Source organism: Cnephaeus nilssonii, assembly GCF_951640355.1.
Source record: "Cnephaeus nilssonii genome assembly, chromosome: 14".
In the NCBI taxonomy this organism is placed as follows: Eukaryota; Metazoa; Chordata; class Mammalia; order Chiroptera; family Vespertilionidae; genus Cnephaeus; species Cnephaeus nilssonii.
In genome coordinates this window covers 39,043,564-39,064,886 of record NC_137085.1, presented here as the reverse complement: position 1 = coordinate 39,064,886, position 21,323 = coordinate 39,043,564, and the positions used below count along the sequence as shown (strand labels likewise).

Sequence of the window (21,323 nt, the reverse complement as noted above, 5' to 3'; positions counted from 1 at the left end):
ATTTGTAGACAACTTTAAATTGGAGAGGGAAAGAGGGAACACGAGCAGCCCGAGAAAACTGACAGGTTCGTCGAGGTGGCCAGAATGCCCATGGCCTTGGCACTTTATAACCAGGGTGATTAAATGTCCCAGTTTGCCTGGGACTGCCCTACTTAAAGCAATGAAAAGTCCTGTATCTCTGAGAACACCTCATTCCTGAGCAAACTGGCACGGTTGGTCACCTTATAGAAATATATATTGGTTTATGCCTGGAGTCATTAGACTGGTGATGGTTTTACCTGCAAGCACAGGAGAGACTGTTGGTGGTGAATGAATTCTGAATGTGGATCTTCTGGCTCCTCGCCCTCTGCTCAGAAGTCAGAAGCTTGCTTTTAAGATAAGCATTTAGGGACATGGGAAAGGTTCTCTTCTGCTGCCAGGAAAAAAAAAAAAAACCCAAAAACAAACAAAACCCTCCAATGATTGTTTTTTGAAATTACATGCACCATAGACTCATTTATTTGGCTGAAGTTTTAATTTTCTGATCAACTGTAGTTGTCTCTGGAAGAACATTGAGTCTTACCAGTCATTTACACCTTAGTATAAAATAGCTTATTAAAAAGACTTACCTAAGAACATGATGTGGTTTAAGAAAGGGTAGTGAAAAGTTTGGGTACAAGGCTGAGGGACTACCACTAAAGAAGAAATAGCACAAAAACTTGACAGGGCTGGGAATGAAAGATGAAATTCATCAACTTAGTATTGTGAATAGAGCTGTGTTGCTAGGCAGATAAGAGTGTCTGTGTGTCATTGTACAGAAGAGGAGCTTAAGAGGGCCAAGAGAGAAGGAATTATTCTCCTTCCTTTATGTGGTGTTAAGGAAAAGGTTGAGCTTTGATTTATCTGCTATTGATTTTATACTTCATACTAGAGGCTTAGTGCATGAAAATTCATGCACTGGAGCGGGGGGGAGGGGGGTCCCTCAGCCTGGCCTGCCCCCTCTCACAGTCTGGGAGCCCTCAGGGGTGGGAGGCGACTCGACGATCAGGGGAAGGTGACACCCCCATTACACCTCTGTTGCTGCCACTGCTGGCAGCACAAACCTCGGCTAGTCCTGGTTACCTGAGCCTCCGGTGGCCCTGGGTGGCTGGGCAGCTGCCATCTGAGGCTTGCCTGAGCCTCAGGCCGGCCCTGGGTGGCTGGGAGGCTGAGGGCTGGTCCAGCCACACCATGCGCCTGTGCCCCCCCCACCCCGCCCCCTGGCTGGGCTGAAAGGACTGTGGGACTCTGGTGGCAGGCGCAAGGAGCGGCTGGACCTGCCTGAGGGCGGGTCCGGCCACACCACACGCCTGTCACACACACCTCCCCCCCCTGCCTGCCGGTGGGGCTAAAAGGACTAGGGGACTCCGGGGGGCTGAGGGGACTGGGCGCTGCTATCTTGTGGCTATGGGCGCCACCAGCTTTGTCATGGCATGATGGTCAATTTGCATATTCCTTCTTTATTAGATAGGATATTCCTATGGTTCCTGATTTATTTATAAAATATCCCTAAGTTAGTTATATATATTGCTTCTTATTCTAGTCCTCGTTGCTATTGCGTAACATATAAACACATTCATCTTTTTGTTTTACGTGGAAGAGCTAGATGGAATGCCTTCTTATAGATAATATTACTGCTTCGTTTCCATACACTGTCTTTCTTTTGAGTAACTTCCAACCTGTTATTATATTTGTCTTCTTAATGTTTATTAAATGCCCTCAGCATGCTCAGTGCTGTTGAAAGAATATCAAACATACAATTCTTGCCAATAAGGCACATGCATATTAATAGATGAATAGATAAGAGAAATAAACATGCTTTCATATATATATATAATCCTGGGAGGTGACAGATTATTTTGTTTGGATGAGATAGAATAATTGAACTAATTAATGCACACTATTCCTTAGCTATTGTCTTGGAAAAACAAACAAAAACAAAAAACAAACCAAGAAAAAGGAAGGAAGAAAGCCAAAGCATAGAGATGTCTCAACCTAAAACCTTCAGCACAATAAGCCTGGAAGAGTTGGTACTTCAGTTAGGGCAGAATTCAACCATTTTTTGCCTAAGTTAACCTTAGTTCTGTGAAACTCATACCAGAGATTTTGAATCTCACACAGCTCTAATGTATGCAGTTTTAGCAATTCAAGGAATCTGATTTTCATGTCCTGCATTCAGCAATCTTTTTTTCTGAACCTACTGTGTATCAAGCCATGAATTAGGAGCTGGGAGCAAAATGGTAAACAAAACAGATGAGTCCCTGCCTCACTGGAGTGTGCAGTTGGGGACACAGACATTAAATAAGTAATTGTGCCAATCACAGTGTAACTACTGTGATCTGTGAGATGAAATAATAAAGGGATCTGACCTGGTCTGGGGAGTTTTGAAGACTTCCTACTTGAGGTGAGACATAAAGGATGCGGAAGAGGAAGCGAGGTGGAGAGGGTGGAGGTAGGAGAGGGTTCTGTAGGTAGAGGAAGCAACTGGTATGACAAGTCCAGGAACTGAGAAGGGCAAGCGTGGCAGAGTCCAGAGCTTTGGGATCAGGTATGATTTGAGGGGAGGTTAGAAAGGGAGGCTGGGCCGGATCATGCAGGCCCTTGTGGACAGAGGAGGACAATATAACCTCCTGTCATTTACTCTGTTCCTGGCAACGACTTGACCAGGCAGTTCACCTGTTACTACATTCAGTCCTTGTAACTACACGAACCCATAAACATTATTTTCCCCTCTTTGACACCTAGTCTCTGTCCACTACACCTCCTGTGTCTTGATTTACATTGGAGGAAACCATGGCCCAAAGAGATTAAGTGATGTATCCAAGCTCCCAGGGCAAGTTAAGTCAGGACAAGGGTTCAGTCTTCTACCGTCCTACACATGACATTAGGATTCCAGTTCGTACAATGAGGCTACAAAGGATCTGAATATATCTTTGGGGTGTATTTCATCCATAGTTCATGCTTAATAGTTACGTTGAATTCATTCATTTTTCCATAATCAGAGAGGTTTCATGATACTTGAGTGGACATTCAACACACTGGCAATTTTCACGCTGGTGGTAGGTTTTGTGTAAGGCTCTTCCTCAGCGAGTCTAAGTTCCTTTCCACAAGAACTACTACTGTATTTTTTCAAAGAACACTCTTGACAAAAGCTACGTGAGGTGAAAACTCTAAGCTTCTTGGGATTTTAAGATTTTCTTATGAAGTATTACGTGCCCTCCTTGAATGCTCCCCTTAGTCCTCTGGAATCTTAATGTTGGCCTCTAAATCCCTCCTTGAAACACCTGGAGGCGAGGGCTGGCATCGCTGCCCGCTTCCTCATTGTTGCTGCTGATTCAGAGCCCACGATCACCGGGATCAGAGGCTTCAGCTGGGATTTCCTTGTCTTTGGTCCATGTTTGTTTTCAGAGCCCAGGATCTTTTCTGTGTACATCTGGGCAGGGTCCACTTGAAGAAAAAATGGGAGGCTTCAGACCTTCAAAATTAATGAGGACTAGGGACCTTCAATTAGTGCATAACGTCCCAGTGAGGAGATGGCTCTTAAGTGGCACAGAGATTAGGTTGATCACCCTTATAGTAAAGGGATGGGTGGACTAAGAATGTGATGGAAAGATGGGAATAAGAAATAAATAATGGGAATAAGAAAAATTAAGTGGGACCAATGACTTTTTTTCTTTTTTTCAACTAAGAAAGCCCCACTTTTGAATGGTCCCAGTTAGAAAACATCCTGGTCATTCTTTTAGGGCAAAGCCATGACGTTCTGGAGAAAGAGCCACTTAATGTATTTGCCCAAAGCAAGGAAAGTGTCAGTGTCAAAGAAGGGATTTGAGAGCTGCAGTGATCTTAGAAATTAACGAGCCCAAAGTCTTGTTATGGAAATGAAAACTTGAGACTCACTCAGTATATGTGATTTAGCCAAGAAGCCACCTCTGGCGAATGTCAGCTGGACCTAGAACCCAGGTCTCCTGCCTGTATTTGTTGTACTTGTTCAGTTTCCATGATGTGATCCACATTTTACAATCTGCCAAGAGAATATGATTGTTTGAGGTTTCGTTCATTTGTTTTTCTAAAGTGGACTGGGACTTACTTTGAAAACTATCCTAAACAGAACTAACTGTTTTTAACTAAAGAAGGGGGTGCACAGATAAGAAGACTCATTTGTTAAAGAAATGGTTGAGATCAAGTGGATTGAACTATTTTTACACAGGAAACTTGGTTGATTGGTAGGATATATGATCTTTGTTTTGTTTAAGAAATTGCCATTCAACTTTTAGTTTTGCAGTAAATGAAAAACTGCTGTCTACCGAAGTCAGGAAACAAACGAAGTAGTGTTTTCTTTGTGAATGATCAACTGCTTAGGACTTGTTTAAATTAATGATATAAATAATCGAACAAGGTCCTTCATTGTACATTTCTCGAGCAAACAGAATGCCGTGTGTTTTTTATAACCAGATAGCTATTGGACTTTTTCTCTTTCCCACATTTGGATATAGATGGATGTAGAATTACTTAAAATGCTGCATATAAATTAAACATTAAGAGGGAGATAGGGAGAGGCTAAACTGCCCCATTATAATCTTTAGTTCCGCAGTCTCTGCCTCAAGGACACCCCACTTCATATCACATGTCCTTCTGAAAGGTGATCACCAAGGTTCAAGTAACATTGAAGCAGAGCAGGCAACTGCATAATTGATGGACCTTTTTTTGGTCTGTGTTCTTATTTGAATGAAAAACAGGAAAACAGTGGACTTCCTACACTGACTCTCTTTCTTTTGTTCTTTCCCCACTGTCTTTGCAGATCGGGGCCCTGAAGGACTATTACCACTTCTACCATAGCAGGACGATTAAAAGGTCAGTTCTCTCGAGCAGAGGAACCCACAGTTTCATTTCAATGGAACCAAAGGTAAGAAGAACCAGTTGGGTGGGGACCAACAGGCAAAGCTTCTGCATTTTTCATGGGTAATATCATACTAGGAGCTGATGACCAGCACGAAGGCTCAAATGTCAAGAGCTGTCATGCTCTCCTTTGGTCCAGTGTCTTTGTTTCCTCTTCAGACAAAAATAGACAATGGCTTGTTTTTTCCTGCAGTGCCATTATTATTGCAGTTGTGGAACAGCCCAAGAGAATCAGAAGTATGGGTTCTCAAGGAGAAATGAGAAGAAATGTGTGGGGGGGGAGAGATAGACATTGATTGAGAAGTATGAAGTATTAAGAATACCACACACTATCTTACCTATTTACATAACAGATCTGAAGCTCTGTCTGAACTCTATGGACGGGTCTCTCCTCAAATCCTTAGATGAGCCCTTAGATCACCACGAATCCTTGCAGTCACAGCTGGCGTTGGTAGAGCCATGCCATTGGCAGCCCAAGGACTAGACCATGCCTGGGATAAGAGGGATGTGGAGCACAGCAGGGAAGGAGCTGCCTCCTACTCTTGGGGGCTCAGCAGCTGTCTTTCTTACATGCTTTCTTATATATCTTTAGTCCGAGTCCTTTTGGGTTTTACAGACAGCATGTTCCTAGGAGAACCTAGAAGGAGTGAAGATATGTCCAGGTCCTCCCATTCCATTTCAGAGAAGTGGAACAGCTTTGACCTGGGCAATAGGAAGCTGAAGGGAATTAGGGAGAAATAAACTAGTAACTGGCAACGAAGTCTCTGAGGTGAGTTGAATATCTGTCCATAAGTTAGAGGAATGGATGGACTCTGACGGAGAACTCTTTGGCCCCCCAGATGTGGCCAGTAAAGAGGAAGAGAGAGTGGCTGTACCAACCTGCCCCCATTCCTCTGTGGGCTCACTTTATTATTACTGAATAGGAAGGGATTGCCTCTCATCTCCCCCCATTAGGATTGGGGTTTGTCATATGAGCTTATTTTCAAATAAATTGGTGATCAAGCCCCTACCAGTGAGTGTAGCAATCCCACCTAGAGATTCCTTGAAAATTATATTCCTTTATTAAAGCAAAGAGGTTCCTATTTGAGTTAATATGTAAATTAAGTTTGCAGTTTGAAGTCCTGCCCTCTGTTATATACCATGGTTCGCCGTGTTTAAATTTTTTTCTGGAATATTATCACACAATATTCATGATTGTGAAATCATATCTTGGTGGTTGTTAGAAAAAGCCTATTTGTCATAGATCCCAATTTTCTGTGAGTTATAGGAACTTGCCCTAATACTTACACTCTGGTGGTCTGTGGATTGTAATTGTTTCCCCCTTCATCTCTACTCATAATTAAATGCTTTTTTGTAAAGCAATCTGTTATGATGTTCCTGAATTAGCTGAGTTTTCGAAGCAACGTCATGTTTTTTTTCTCTGTTAAGTAACTTTTCTGAAACTTTCTAGAACTTTAGTAATTAAAATGATTCCAATTTCAGACCTCATGTGCATAGTCAATATGAATTTGAAACACCAAGCACTGCTTGGTTTGGGAAGTAAGAACAGAATGTAACCAGATATTGTGTTCATGATGAAGGATTTGCCGAATATGGAGCTATTCAATCCTTAATGTTATCTTGGGGGATCTTGTTCTACATTTCTTCTTATCTCAGTGCATTAAATAGCTCATGCAGGATCCAACAGAGACCTTGGATGCTGGGACACATAGTGCCTGGGATGTATGCCCTCCCTCAGCCAGTCCAGAGGAGCAGGTCATTTCAGGCCAGCCCTAGAGGACATGCTCAGTTCCCCTGCCTCCTCAATCAAAGGCAACACCCCAGGGAAGAACCGCATCTTACTCTTCATTCTGATGCCTCCTGCCCTTCATTCATACCCAGCCATTTATACAAGAGGGCCACAGGGCTACCAACTTTGCAGATACAGTACCATAGATTAGGGTTTGCCCACAATGTCTTCCAGCTATTTCTTTAAGTCCATTCATTCATTGTCCATATCTTGTATATGTCAAACCCTGCACTAGACTCTGGACATTTGGAGATATAGGGAGCTTACTGCAGGGTCTCCCACAGTAGCTTCCAGGGAAACCCAGGGCAGTACAGTGCTTCTCAGTGTTGGGGATGAGGGAGCAGAGGAGGTGGGGTTCATTCCATTCCTTCTCCAGCTCCTTCCTCAAAAAACTCAGGCCCATTTAGTTATTTTTCCTTTTTAATTCTGAAAAACTTTTTAATTGCAAAAATGTTATGAAGCATTCCTAGGTGCGCTTCCAAGATTCTTTAAATGTAAACATTTACATTTTTCCATACTTACGTGATCATATTCTCTCTCTTCCCATCTATGCACACACATATGCACATATATATGTGTAGATATATTTGTATTTTTTTTCCTGAAAATTTGGAAGCAAATTATAGACACGGTGGCCCTTTAATTGTAAATATTTCACTGTATACTTACTAAATCCAAGGACATTCTATACATAACCAGAAGTACCAAAGTTAACATTCTGGTAAAAATCTGGATATTAACATCAATTCAGTATTATTTTCTAATCAACAGATATCACTCAAATTTTGCCAATTGTTTCTTTTCTGCACCAGGATCACATTTAGTTTTCAGTTTATTTAAGTCCCCTTTGTATACTCTGTCCTACTTCCTTCTGTTTCCATTTTTTTTCTGACATGAGCTAGGACTTTGTTGAAGATTACAGGCCAGTTGTTTTATAGACTGTCTAATCTGCTGACGGGGTTTAACAAGAACACCAGAGAAGCTCTATGTTCTCAGTGCATCCCATCTGGAGGAGCCCGATGCTGATTTGTTTTGTCATTCATGATCTTCACTTCGGTCACTGGGTTATGTGGTGTCTGCCCGTTTTCTCTACTTTAGAAGGACTGTTTTCCCCTTCCTAACTAGTAAGTGCTTTGTAGGCAGATATTTTGAGACTATGTAAATTTCCACAGGCTGACTTCGTATTTTTCACTCCCCGCCGCACCATTGGAAATGTAAAGCAAGTGTCAGTGTGCCTGGCTTTCTTAGGCAGGTCTCCTTTTCTTTCATCTTGGGTGTGTGTGTGATGGGTGATTTGCGTGCTAGAGTGGAGGCACATTCATGGTTTTGGGTGATAGGACCATGTGAAAAAATAGCTATGTGTGGAGTGTATTCGATGGCCATTTTCTCAAGAGGTAGGAAGCACACACGAAACAGATCCTGGCTGTAACTTGCTGTAGTAAATTGCATGGCTCCCGCCTACTTTTGTTTTTACTGAGAGGATTCTGAAGAAGGAAATCCAAAAGTAACAAGTGTAAGAACAGCCCTCCTGGTGCTAAAAAAACGCTGTGGTCAGTTGGGGCACATAAGCCAGGAGAAGAAGAATAGCCTGGTTCCCATGTGTGAACATGATATTATGATCAGCTTTTGAAATGACAGAAATTCACAGATTTCTAAGATCACTCGTACATAATAACAGTTTAGCAGAAAGTGCTGGTACAACCTTATAGCCATTGGACCAGTGAGTGAGTCTTACAATTTCCTTATCTATATCTTATGTTTTCAACTGACCAACTTTTCTCCAAGGGACTAAGCTAAATTCCAGAAACAGTAGTCTTGAATTAATATGCTCAGAAGCTTCTCATTAATTGGTTTAGAATCTTTGCCGGCTCGGTGGCATTTTGGTCCAGGAGGGTATATCTATAGGAGTGTTCTGAAATGGAAGTTTTTTATTGCCCTTTAGGTGCCCATGCAGACCTGGGTGGGGGCAGAGGAGATAATTTTCTTTCATTTTCCTTCTTACCTAGAATAGAGAAGCCAGAATACTAAATATCTTATTACATGGGCTTTTACAAATAAAAGACATAAGCTAGGCACCCATGTCCTGGCCACGAGTAGTTACATAAGCACAGCTTCTTTTGTCATGCTTATGTAATGTATTTCATTAGATTTATGTTGAAGGTTCTGGCTTTTCAACTTCTTATCTTTTCCAAAACATTTTCTGTCTTCAAATCTATTTACAGGTCAGTTTTTATCCAAGTCTAGGATAGACTCATCCCCTGCTCTGGGGTCAGAGATGGACACCTCTCCTATATTGTGTTTTTTTTTTAATTTATTATTAGGTTTTAGATTTTTAGAGAGATGGGGAAGGAGAGAGAGAGAGAGAGAGAGAGAGAGAGAGAGAGAGAGAGAGAGAGAGAAACACTTATGTGAGAGTGAGACATTGATCAGCTACCTCCTGCACACCCCCTACCCGTGGAGCCTACATCCTGGGCATGTGCCCTGACCGGGAATTGAACCAACAACCTTTCAATGAATGGGACGATGCCCAATTGAGCTACACTGGCCAGCACTCTTGTGGTTTTTTTAAAGTTCATCTTCAGTCAGCCCGCCTCAGCACATGGCTGTGAACGGCGTTGTATCTCAGCTATGGAAAAACGCTTCATGTCATATTATTTATTGTAGAATCATGGGTTCCTTATTAACCATCTCTTTCCTTTCCAGAGTTGGCCTACTCTCCATCATATGCCTAAGAGGAATTTTTTTTCTGTTAGGTATGGCCAGTGACTAAATTTTCAGTACTAAACAAGGCAAACGTTTCTACAATTGAAGAGATTTAACTCACTGAGTTGTAATGTTTGCCTGTAACTTCTACCCACCGAACCTACTCTTGCTATCCCGGCTTACACACAACAGCTCCTTGACGCCCTCGCTTACACTCCCGGAGCAGCAGTTGTCCCCCAGCACAGGTGGCTGGGAATTACGTGCAAGGCTTTAGCTCACAGAGATACTGCCTATTTGTGACGTTTATACATAAGCCTTTTCCTCTGAAGAGAGTTTTAAAGCAGAGCGTTTGGAGAATGACAACTACTAGTAAAGGGGTGTAGGAAAAGGACGGGAGGAGAGAAATGAAGTGATCGGAGATGGTTAGCAAGACCAGATGCAATCAGACCTGTGAGAGAAGAAAGGGAAGTTCACGTCCCTTACTACTCCAGGTTGGTACCTTTGTGCCCAGGAGGATTTTCAGATGACTGGAGTGAAGAACATGTGATGGACTAAGAGGATGGGAGTTGAGTGAGGTACTTTAGGTATTGGTTGTATCCCTGAAAAGTTGTGCAAATCCACCTATCAGTCAAGTCCCATCCACATGAATTCCCTTTATAATTTCAAAATGATTTTATTCTCCACTCCTGATTCATTTGTAATCGATCCACGGAGACAACCAGCACATTACTAGTAGTTCTCTCTATATATATCTTTTTTAACCCTGAGATAAGCGTTTTATAAGTTGTTTGCAAATACCTGATCTACTAGTGGACCTTGGAAGGTAAAGTAACCTTATCTAGTTGGGAATATATGCTCAGAAGGGTCTGAGTTCAATCTTACCTGGCTCCCAGGCATCAATCGCAGCCATGCCTCCTTAATAATAAGATTCCATTTGGCCTGATGCAGCTGCAAATTTTTTTTCACCCTGAGTTCGAGGGCTTCCTGTTGGGGCCACTGCTCCCTCCGTTTCCTCTCACCCCACCTGCCTTCATTCCAGCTGGTGCTTCTGAGGACTGCTTTCTTTTTTAAAAATAGGATTTTATTAATTTTACAGAGAGAGGAAGGGAGAGGGAGAGAGAAATAGAAACATCAATGAGAGAGAATCAAAGATTGGCCCCTCCTGCACCCCCGCCCCCCACCAGGGATTGAGCCCGCAACCCAGGCACGTGCCCTGACCTGGAATCGAACCTGCCACCTCTTGTTGCATGGGATGGCGCTCAAGCAACTGAGCCAACACTGGCTGGGCAGGGCTGCTTCCGTTAGCAGGTTAATTTTCTGCTCTTCGGTTTTAATGTGATAATAACTTAATGATTTGACTTTGTCTTGTGAAGTGCGGTTTTGTAATGTAACATTCTAGGGTGTGTGCTCATCCAGCCTGTGGGATGACCCTGAGTGTGTTGAGGAGAAATAGAGAGGCGGTGTTAGCTCAGGCTGGTCCCTGAGGCTTTGCGTTCTTACAAATGTCAGAACCGGGTGGTTGTACATTGGCCTCTGAGCATCTCACCAGCTACTGAAAGTAGTTACCAAATATCTTGAATTTTTCCGGAAGCAGTGGGGGCTTGGATCCGGTGATGAGCAGAAAGAACATGGACAGAGTGGCCAAGGAATATGTTGGAGTGTCTCTCTTATTCTAGGCTACTTTCTTTTTTTTCTTTTTAAAATATATTTTATTGATTTTTCACAGAGAGGAAGGGAGAAGGATAGAGTGTTAGAAACATCGATGAGAGAGAAACATCAATCAGCTGCCTTCTGCACACCCCCTCCTGGGGATGTGCCGCAACCAAGGTACATGCCCCTGACCAGAATCGAACCTGGGACCCTTGAGTCCGCAGGCCAACGCTCTATCCACCGAGCCAAACCGGTTAGGGCATAGGCTACTTTCTTTACCACTCTTTTTAACCAGCTATGGAATGTGACTATTATAATTTTCTGTCTTTAGCTTTTGATAGCATAGCTGCATCTTTGAAAACCCTACTAGAATGCATATACTCCTGGGTGAAGCATTTTAACCCCAAGTTTGCAACCTTTGATACATTTATGGTGGCAAGAGTGTGGGGGAGATGGAGGAGGTATGTGCGTGCAGATTCTACCCTGTTCTTCACCTCCTCTTCTTTTATGTCTCGTTTCCAATCTCCCAGGTGGCTGGATGATCAGAAGCCAGAGAGGCAGTTTGTACACTGCTGGGTTATCTGATGGGAAAGTTCGGGCCACGACCCAAATCCCTTATAGTCAGGAGTGAATTTAAAAAAATAAAATAAAATAAATTCTCAGCTACTTGGGAAAGGTCGCCAATTCTTTATTAGCGAGCACTTGGCAGTACTTCATTTTGAAAGGTTATAAACTCACATGCCTACAGTGGGAGTGCAGATAACAAGAATGAGTGAGATGGGCCAGGTATAAAATAACTGGGCACAGGGGAAAGTGTCGAGCACACTGTGTGTGTGCGGGGACAGATGCCGCTCAGCTCTTCCCGTTGTCGTCCTGCTGGCAGACTGGCTCAGCGCTGCCAATGCAAAAGAACCGGCACGTCTGGGTTTTCACATAATATTTCCCCATTTTAAATGTTGGCAAATTACTAGAAAGTTTTAAAATGTTTGTATGGACCAAAGGAAACACATCTGAAGGGCATCCCAGTTTTGTGACCCCTGAGTTGGCTGTGCCGGGAGAAAGGGAGGAGGAGGACACGAAAGACGGGTATCAGCACTTTCCTAACTTTGCTTTGGGGCCACCCTCACCTCCCACTTCTTTTAGTTCTGTCCTCATGCTCCACTGAGTGGCTCAGGTGTGATCTTTCTCGATAGCAAGTCTTTGGAGCCACAGGTCCTACTGAGCTTTTGGGGAAACGAGAATACAGTAAGTAGGCAAACCTAGGAAATAGGTGAAAACAGGGGCGGGAAATCCAGCAACAATAACAAACCTCAAAAGTCATGTTAATGGTCTGGTTTTGAAGAGAAATTACACTGATTCATGCATTTGTTTTAATGAATGCAGGCGTAAATAAGAAATCCAATTAAAATATCACCATTCAAAAGGCCTGATTTGTTATGTGTTTGTCAGCTTCGTTTCTATGCTCAGTTCTGCTAAATGTCCATCAATTCTTACAGCAGACAAGGAGGCAACATGTTGTTGCAGCAGAGAGAACCGTTGGGTTTTGGTTCCTGCTGTGATCTCCGCAGGGTGAGCACTTACCTGCTCTGTCCGCCAAGTCTTCCTCCATTTGAAGCCTCATCCGTGTTCATGCATGTGCTTACAGAAATAGGTGGTATAGCATAGTATAATGAATTATATATGTAAGTAAAGATCAAAAGTGTAGGTTAAATCCTTATAAAAATAGTAAGCAGCTATTAAAATGATGTTATAAATCTATACCTACCAAATAGAAAGGTCTCTAAAATAATATGTAAAGTAAAAAAAAAAAGTATAAAAAAGAATATATAAGATGTGATCCAATTTATGTTAAAAAAAAAAAAAAAAAGACCTGTATATGTGTGTGGTTGTATTCAGGATAGGTTTGGAAGGATGAACAAACACATTTGAAAACTATTACCTTTTCAAACTGTATGATTTTTTATTAACCAACTATTTATAGTGAAACTGCTTTTGTTAATATCAACAGTGCTTTGACATTTCAAATCCAGTGGGTACATCTCTATTCTCACCTGACCCTACCTCTCACTTGACATGGCGGTCAGTCATTTGGTCCTCCATGAAAAATAACTCTGTTTCTTGAGACCATGTTCTCCCAGTTACTTTCCCCTGCCTTTCCTGCGCCTTCTGTCTTTATTGATGGCACCTCCTCTACCTCACCTGCAAATTTTGGGGAGCCAAGGGCTCACCTTTATGCTGGGTGTCCTTGCGTTAACTGTGTATCTCCTCTCATGTACTGGATATCTCCAATCCAATGTCTAGTAAGCATCGATAACATAGTATACCAAGACTTTTCATTCCTACTCATCACCATGGCCCTCACGCCTTTTCCTTCCCAGTAAATAGGACTCTGATTTATCCAGTTGCTCAAGCCAAAATGAGAGCAATCCATTCTGGATTCTCACCTTCTTCTTAGTTTTTCTGCATGGACCCCTCAAGGGACCCTATTGGGTTCCACAAAATGTATCTTGAAGCTGTGAATCGGTAGGCTTTCCTGTCCCGCTCTGCCACCAGCCTGGTTAATCCACCATCAGCTTTGACCTGCCGGCACTTCCGCTCTTGTTCTTGCACAGCTATTCTCCACATAGAACAAGCTGCTGCTGCTTCTCGTTTTGTTTTTGTTTTGGTTAATCCTCACCTGAGGATATTTTTCCATTGATTTTTAGAGATAGTGGAAGGAAGGGGGAGACACACAGGGAGAGAAACATTGAGTGAGAGAGACATAATGATTTGTTGCCTCCTACATGTGCCCTGACCAGGACGGGGAATGTAGCCTGCAAACAAGGTCTATGCCCTTGACCAGAATTGAACCTGTGACCCTTCAGTCCTTGGGCTGACGTGCTAACCACTGAGCAAAACGAGCCAGGGCCTATAGTTTTCTCTTAATTCCCTTAGAACTTACATCATTTTGTGGTGACATACACGGTCCTGTCTCATTTTAGTGCAGACAGAGGGGTGGCCGGTGGGAGAGACACTGTGTGATAAAACGAAAGAGGCATTTACTGGACTGGGTATTTAGATTCTGGTCTCAACTTTTTACTACTCACTAAGAGTTCCTATTAGCATGTCACTCCTCATTGGGCTTATTTCTCTTGTAAAATCATGGAGCAGATGAACTATTTCCTAATGTTCATTCCAGTCCATTAATTGCCATCTTGAACCAATGTCACTTGTGATTTTACTGTTGGTGCATGTTTCCCATCAGATGTGCCCTTTTCAATATTCTCTGTTCTAGTGTCTTTCCAAACTGTCTCTTTCTACCTCTCTGCCCGAAACTTAGAATGTTTCCTAGCGCATTCACTTCTCCCTCTAGACACTGTTTTGCCTGAAAGAGCTGATTTTGCAATGAGACTTGAGAGTAACCTGGTCAGTCTTGAAACAGATATAGACGTTACCTATTCAGCAATGTACATGATAAATGAGGAACACGTAACATTGCTTCTTCATCTTCAGAGTACATGTCCCTCACTGATACAGGAGTCTGATAAAGAGAACCGTAATTTTTATCACTGAAGTTCATGAATTCTACAAGGCAGTTTTGGATAGCAAAGAAGTTGTACGTCGTACCAGTTCTTCTAAGGAATTACATACTTTATGTGGATTTTTGGAGAAATATAAAACCTTCTAAAATGCCAGGAACAATGGAACAAGTTTTAAAAAGCCTGACCATGGAAATTAGAAGGTAGAAATATAATAGGAGGGTGGTGGTGGTGTTGAGCTGGTGATGGGAAATAGAAGAGGCCAAAAGTAAAATCAGATGGGATCAAGGATGGACACAATTAATGAAAGTTTTTGGTGGATATAAAAATCCACTGGCAAAGCTAAGCAAGCATTATCATACATGAGTTTGTCAAGCCTGGGCTGCCATCCCTCGCACACTCCCCCCCAAAATGTGCAAAAGAGCAGCCAGTGAGCAGGTGAGTAACCAGACCGTGTCCTTGGACCACATTTGCTAGGCCCCAACTCAAGGGCAGCCTTTGCTCTACATGGAATCCTATCTAGTTGTCAGTCTTTCTGGTAATTCAGGGTCTCCCTAGAGCTCTCCCCAACACCGTATTTCAAATGAATTGATTTTTTTTTTATCATCCTTCTTCACTGTCCAACTTTCACATCTGTATATAGTGACTGGGAACATGAAGGTGTGGATGATCTTAGCTCTGGTCTCTAATGACTCATCTGTGCTCTTGGTAATCTTTCCTGATTCTTCATCGCTACCCTTCTGAGTCTCAGCCTTCTTTTGACATCTTGGCTGCAGTCTCCATTTAACCTGATGACTGAACCGAGGGAAGCAAAATCTTTACCAGTTTCAGTGTCTAATATTTTGAGTATTAGTTTCTATACCCAGACCCAATGCTGGCAACACTGCAAAGCAGAGATTTTGGAAGGTATCAACTAATATCTTTTTTTAAAAGCTTTTCCACGAACACACCTCAAGTTTATAGTTATACCTGGGGCTGGCAGATAAAAGAACAAAATTTTAGTATGAGCATGTCCCAAATATTGCATGGGACATACTTATAAAACATTATTTGTTGTTTATATGAAATACAAACTTAACTGAGTATCCTCTATTGGTAAGTCTGGCAACCCTAATTTATACCTAAATCATTTTGAGATTAGAATTAGGAAAAAACATACCGATCCTGAGGCATTGGTACAGGTGGTGAGGCACAGCTCAGGGTAAGCACTGACCAAAATCCCAGTGTCCCGTGACAATAGTGAGCCAGGAGATGTCCCATGTTCCCTATACCAGGAACTATTCCTTGAAAACATCATCAATATAAAGGAACCTGCATTGGAATAATCACCGTTTAATTTATCATATGTATGTTGGGGCATTTAGATTGGTTTCCCAGCATATAATAGTACCCGTAGTCCAGCTATTAAAGTGGCCCCACCCATGATAATTGCTTCTTTGTTGTCTGGTTCAGCCCCTTGTAACACATTTCATAAAGTGCTGCTGCTGCTGCTGTCCCTCCTCTCCTCCTCCTCTTCCTTCTCCTCCTCCTCTTCTTTTTTATTCAACTACAATAGACTAGAACATTATATTCGTTTAAGCTGTGCAACATAATGATTTGATATTTGTATACCTGGCAAAATGATCACCACAATAAGTCTAGTTAATACCCATCACCATACATAGTTATAATTTCCTTCTTATCATGAGAACTTTTAAGATCTACTCTCTCAGCAACTTCTGAATGTGCAGTATAGTATTATTAACTATAGTCACCATACACACAATGTCCTTGATTTTAAGAGATGAAGCCAATTTTCTCTGTGTACCTGATCCTTAAACCTCTATAGTTGTGTGTGTGTGTGTATGTGTGTGTGTGTGTGTGTGTGTGTGTGTGTGTGTGTGTGTTGGAGATGGGCCGACTACAGCTAACCCAGGAGCTGCCACAACAAGGACATTTCAAATGAAAACATCTAGTTAGTCCTTGCTGGTGTGCTCAGTTGGTTGGGTGCCATCCTGTGCACCAGAAGGTTGTTGGCTTAATCCCCAGTAGAGGGGGGTGTGCAGATGGCAGCCCATCGATGTTTCACGCACACATCAATGTTTTTCTCTCTCCCTCTCCCTAAAAATCAACAAAAATATTTTTAAAAAATAATAAAATAAATGAAATAATTTATGTAGTAGCCTTCTGTCAGTTGTCAGCTTTCAGATTGTATGCTTATAGACAAAGCAACACAATGTGAAGATCTGTAGATTTTGGAAATGTTATAAGCGGGGTGGTCGTAGCAGTGCTCCGTCACAGGAGGAAGTTCCAACTTCGTAGGCATAAGTTCTAACCAGTAGTTAATATTAACTGATCGGAGCAGGGTCGGAAGTCCACCCTGGCACCGAATCTGAGGTGGCTGAATTACCCCAGAGGGCAAAGGTTCCCTCTGTAGACCCCAGTGAAGATAGTGAGATGAATCACCAGTGCATACAGCTGGCTTTTTCCAGTTTCATGACTACAGCCCAGACCTTGGGGAGCATGGAGATCGCTTTACTGGAAATAGGACTTAGAGACGATTGGAATTATATAGTATGTAGGCTTTTGAGCCTGAATTCCTTCACTTAGCGTAGTACATCCCCAGCACCTGCACTGTGAGTTACACAGTGGCGGGGAACTACGAAGTCATTCTGTGAGGGTCGGCTTCTCTTATCATCAGTGGATAAGTAGAGCCCATGTGCAGCCTTGTGTGTCTAATTCAAGTTTGTAGTTGAGCAAACCCTAGGAGTGACAGGCACAGCTCTGCATCTGCGGAATAATTTACAAGCACTGAGTCTGAATAATATGTGCTATGACAAAAAAGGATAGTCATAGGAGAAATAATGCCCCCACGTCTTTTTAAGAATATGTTTTTTATTAAATGTTTAAAAATCTTCACTGTATTATGTATACACTTTAATTATAATAGATTTTCCCAGCATTTCATTAAAATTGTTTTTAAACATACAGCAAAATTGAGGAATTTTAAATGAACACCACAATGCTTACCATCTAGGTCCCACCATTAACATGTACATACGTCCTGTATTACATATCTATGAACCTATTCATCTTTATTCAGCTATCAGTCCATTTTTGATGCATTTCCAGTACATTACAAACCTCAGTTTATTCCCACCCCGCCAGATACTTCAGCATGCATGTCATTACTGTACTTGTTTTCGATGTTTTCTTTTTTTAAATATATTTTATTGATTTTTTTTACAGAGAGGAAGGGAGAGGGATAGAGAGTTAGAAACATCGATGAGAGAGAAACATCGATCAGCTGCCTCCTGCACACCCCCTACTGGGGATGTGCCTGCAACCAAGGTACATGCCGTTGTCCGGAATCGAACCCGTGACCCTTCAGTCCACAGGCCGACGCTCTATCCACTGAACCAAACCGGCTAGGGCCGATGTTTTCTTTTGATGTAAAATTTACATACAATAAAACTCACGTGTAAAATATGTAATCCTTGAGTTTTGAGAAATGCACACATGTGTAACCTGGACCTCTTTCAAGATACAGATTGTTCCCATCACCCCACAAGCCCCTTCCCATCAGATCTCTCCCCTCAGAGGTGAATCCTGTTTTATTTTTTTCTACGATAAATTAGTTTTGAAGGGCTTAGTTTTTTAATTAAAGTATAACTTACAGAGTAAAATTTGTCCATTATGGTGTACAATTCTATTAGTCTTGATATAGTTGTGTAACCATCACCACAATCAAGATATAGTATAATTCCATCACCACCAAAAATTCTGTGCTTCTTCAGAGTCTGCCCCTCCCCCACCCCCAGCCTCTGATAACCATTAATCCGTTTTCTGTCCTTATAGTTTTGCCTTTTCTAGAATGGCCTGTGAATGGAATTCTATAGTATGTAGGCCTTTGAGCCTGAATTCCTTCACTTAGCATAGTACATTTGAGATTTCGTCCATGAGGTTGTGTGTGTCAGTAACTGGTTCCTTTTTATTGCTGAGTGGTAATCTTTTGTATGGATACACCACAGTCTGTCCATTGACCAGTGAAAGCACATTTGGTTTATATCTGGTTTGGGTGATTTTGAGTAAAGCTGCTATAAACTGAATGGTATATGTTTTTAAGTCTGCTATAAGGTGGCTTTGCACTCTTCAGCTTTTGGTGTGTTTATTTGTAAATTCTCAATCTACTACCAGACAGGAGACAAATGCACAGTCGGGTTGCTGGAAGTATGAACTGAGTGATTTGGAAGAAAACTGTTTAGCTATTTCACTGCAATGAAGTTTGCAGCTTATAAATCCAGGTTGTCAGTATGCATGACAGTACATTTTGCATTTTTGACTTTGAGAACCTGAGGAAAATATCATTAAGTGAATTTCATCGTCTAAAATGTCTGTCTCCTGGGCAATTTAGCTTTCAAGTGGAGCATTTTCCTTTCCTGGGCAGGACAGATGTTTTAGTTTCCCAGTATCATCTCAGAAGCAAGTATGTATAATCCTTATGTTCTGAGTCTCACAGGTAAAGATTTGATGGTGAGGAAACAACAAAAGTGAGATTGGGGGGAAAGGGGTATGGGAGAGGGGGGTGCTCTAAGAAATAGTAACAGGCCACCAATGTTTCACGGGTTGCTGTGTGGCAGTGGTGACCCAGGTCAAGTTGCTTAACAGTAAGTCAGGTTGATGCAGCGTTTAGTCAGCTGAGAAACTGACGGGAGGATGAATTTCACCATAGGATTGTGCTTTTGTTGTGACCGGAGATCAGAGCCAAATGTAAGAAGCCGCTGCCAGGTGCCTACTAGGTCGGAACCTGCTTGTGAATTCTTGCTTCTTGCATTTTCTGTGAGAGCAGAAACAGCTTGGTCATTTTATTTACATGCATGCACACGTGTGTATTATGTTGGAGATAGCAAAAAAAAAAGTGCTTGCTTTATTCATTTACTCAATTATTCAAAAGGATATATTAACCATCTATCAAGTCCCCACCCTTTGAAACTGTAGTCAGAATAATCAAACCTGAGGAAAAGAAAAAAAAAAAAGTGGTTTTTGTCACTATTATCTGAATTCAGAGCAGAGATGGAATTTTAGGAGCCCCAGTAAAGTCCTTTGGGATAAACTTCCCTCCCTTTTTTTTTTTTTTTTAAAGAGCTAAGAATAGAGAAGGAAAAGCTATTTTGTGTTCAGCATTGCACCGAAGATGCTCAACTGATGAACTTCGAATAGGAATAAAAGGCCATCTGAATGGGTTAATAATTGGTAGTTGTGTGGCTGGACAGTGCAGGGGAACATAGCAAACCAGGTGGTTTTGCGACATACCTGCTACTTTGTTCCTGGAAGGCCTGTTTTCCCGCTTCTGCAAAGTTTGGACATGGTTTCTGAGCTAGTCATCAGGGAAGCGTTTTTCTTTTTTAGGTACATTGTTGTTCAGATGAGGTTCATCCGTCACTTTAACACTCAGAGAGCATCACTAATCCCTCTCTGTGTTTGTAAACCTGGATGCTGCTTCCGAATTTACCAGCAACCAAGTTGGTTAATGGACCTCCTGGGAGGGAGGGTAAGGGCATCCTTGAATAGCTCCCTCCCCGCTCCTGTGCTGGGGGAAGCTGATGAGGCACCCAGGAAAGCACTGCGGTGCTTTAGCCTTATTAGAAGGATGGCTCTGCCTCAAAGTTATTGAGTTACAGTGCCTTGGCTTCTTTCAAGATCAAATTTACTCATAATTGCAGCTGTTAGAATGGCAATTTGTTACACTTAACATGCTTGCTCTCCAGAACTCGCTATTAATGCGAGGGAAGTGGGAGTTTGGCTGCACTGATCAAGTGGATTTAGACCTCAGGAAAACCGAAGGGAAATGCATGCATGCCCATGGAAGCTTCCCGAAGCCAAGTCAGTCAGCACGTGGGGCGTGTGGCCTGAAAAGCTGCCCTGCTCTTCCGCTCCAGGGCTTTCTCCACTGGAGACCAGGTCTGGGCAGCAGTTGCCAGGGAGAGAGGAAAATTATGAGAAAGCACACTAAAGTTTTACTTAGTAGTGATTGCCTACCCAGCTCTGAAATGCAGTCTCTTTGCATGTTCTATCTGAACTGTGAAGCTTCTTCCTCCCCCGCTCCCTCCCTCCCTCCCTCCCTCCCTCCCTTTCTTCCTTTCTCTATGTCTTTCATCTTTCTTTAAAAGTGGGTTGGAAATGTTTTAAGTTCTACTTTAAAAGTGACTGGATCCTGATGAAAACGTCCATTGTATGGCTCAGAGTAATTCCAAGTCCATACTTGGAAGGAAAAGAGAATGTTATGAAGCCCCTACTATTCTGACCCCTGGCGCTGTGGGCGGCATGAATCCTGTCACTTGACGCTCCTGACACACTTGTGAAGAAGAGTTACTTCTTTTTAGGAAATAGACCTCCAGGGGCTGGGTAGCTTCACCGAAGCACTTGCTGGTTTCGCTGTATGACGCTCTCTCGTTCGTTTCTTTTTCTTTCTTTTTTTCTGACACAGATAAAAAGCAGGAGGGTGAAAAGTAGCAATTAAGAAAGATGAACGGTAGGCTGGGACTTTCAGGCATGGCTGAAAAATCAGCTTCCCTTCTCCCACTCTTTAAATCCCCTCTCACCAGGACACATGCTTTAAAGTCATTTTTATTATTTAAGTAATTCTGAATAGCTTAAAACAATCAAACTTTTGTTTCATTTATGTATTTTCATTGTTGACAATGTTACAGATGTCTCCCATTTTCCTCCCCTTTTACACCCCTACCTACCCCCCGCCCAGGCCTTCACCA

The 21,323-nt window shown here is 42.3% G+C and overlaps 1 protein-coding gene across 3 annotated transcripts in view; it reads left to right on the top strand.

The window, feature by feature from the left end:
* The window catches only part of PCSK5 (proprotein convertase subtilisin/kexin type 5), a 413,193-nt gene that overhangs the window by 31,579 nt on the left and 360,291 nt on the right, over positions 1–21,323 (top strand). For all 3 annotated transcript variants that reach the window (XM_079791288.1, XM_079791287.1, XM_079791289.1), the window contains exon 2: positions 4,817–4,921. In XM_079791288.1, coding sequence (XP_079647414.1) covers positions 4,817–4,921 — 105 coding nt within the window. The remainder of the gene's footprint in view (positions 1–4,816; positions 4,922–21,323) is intronic.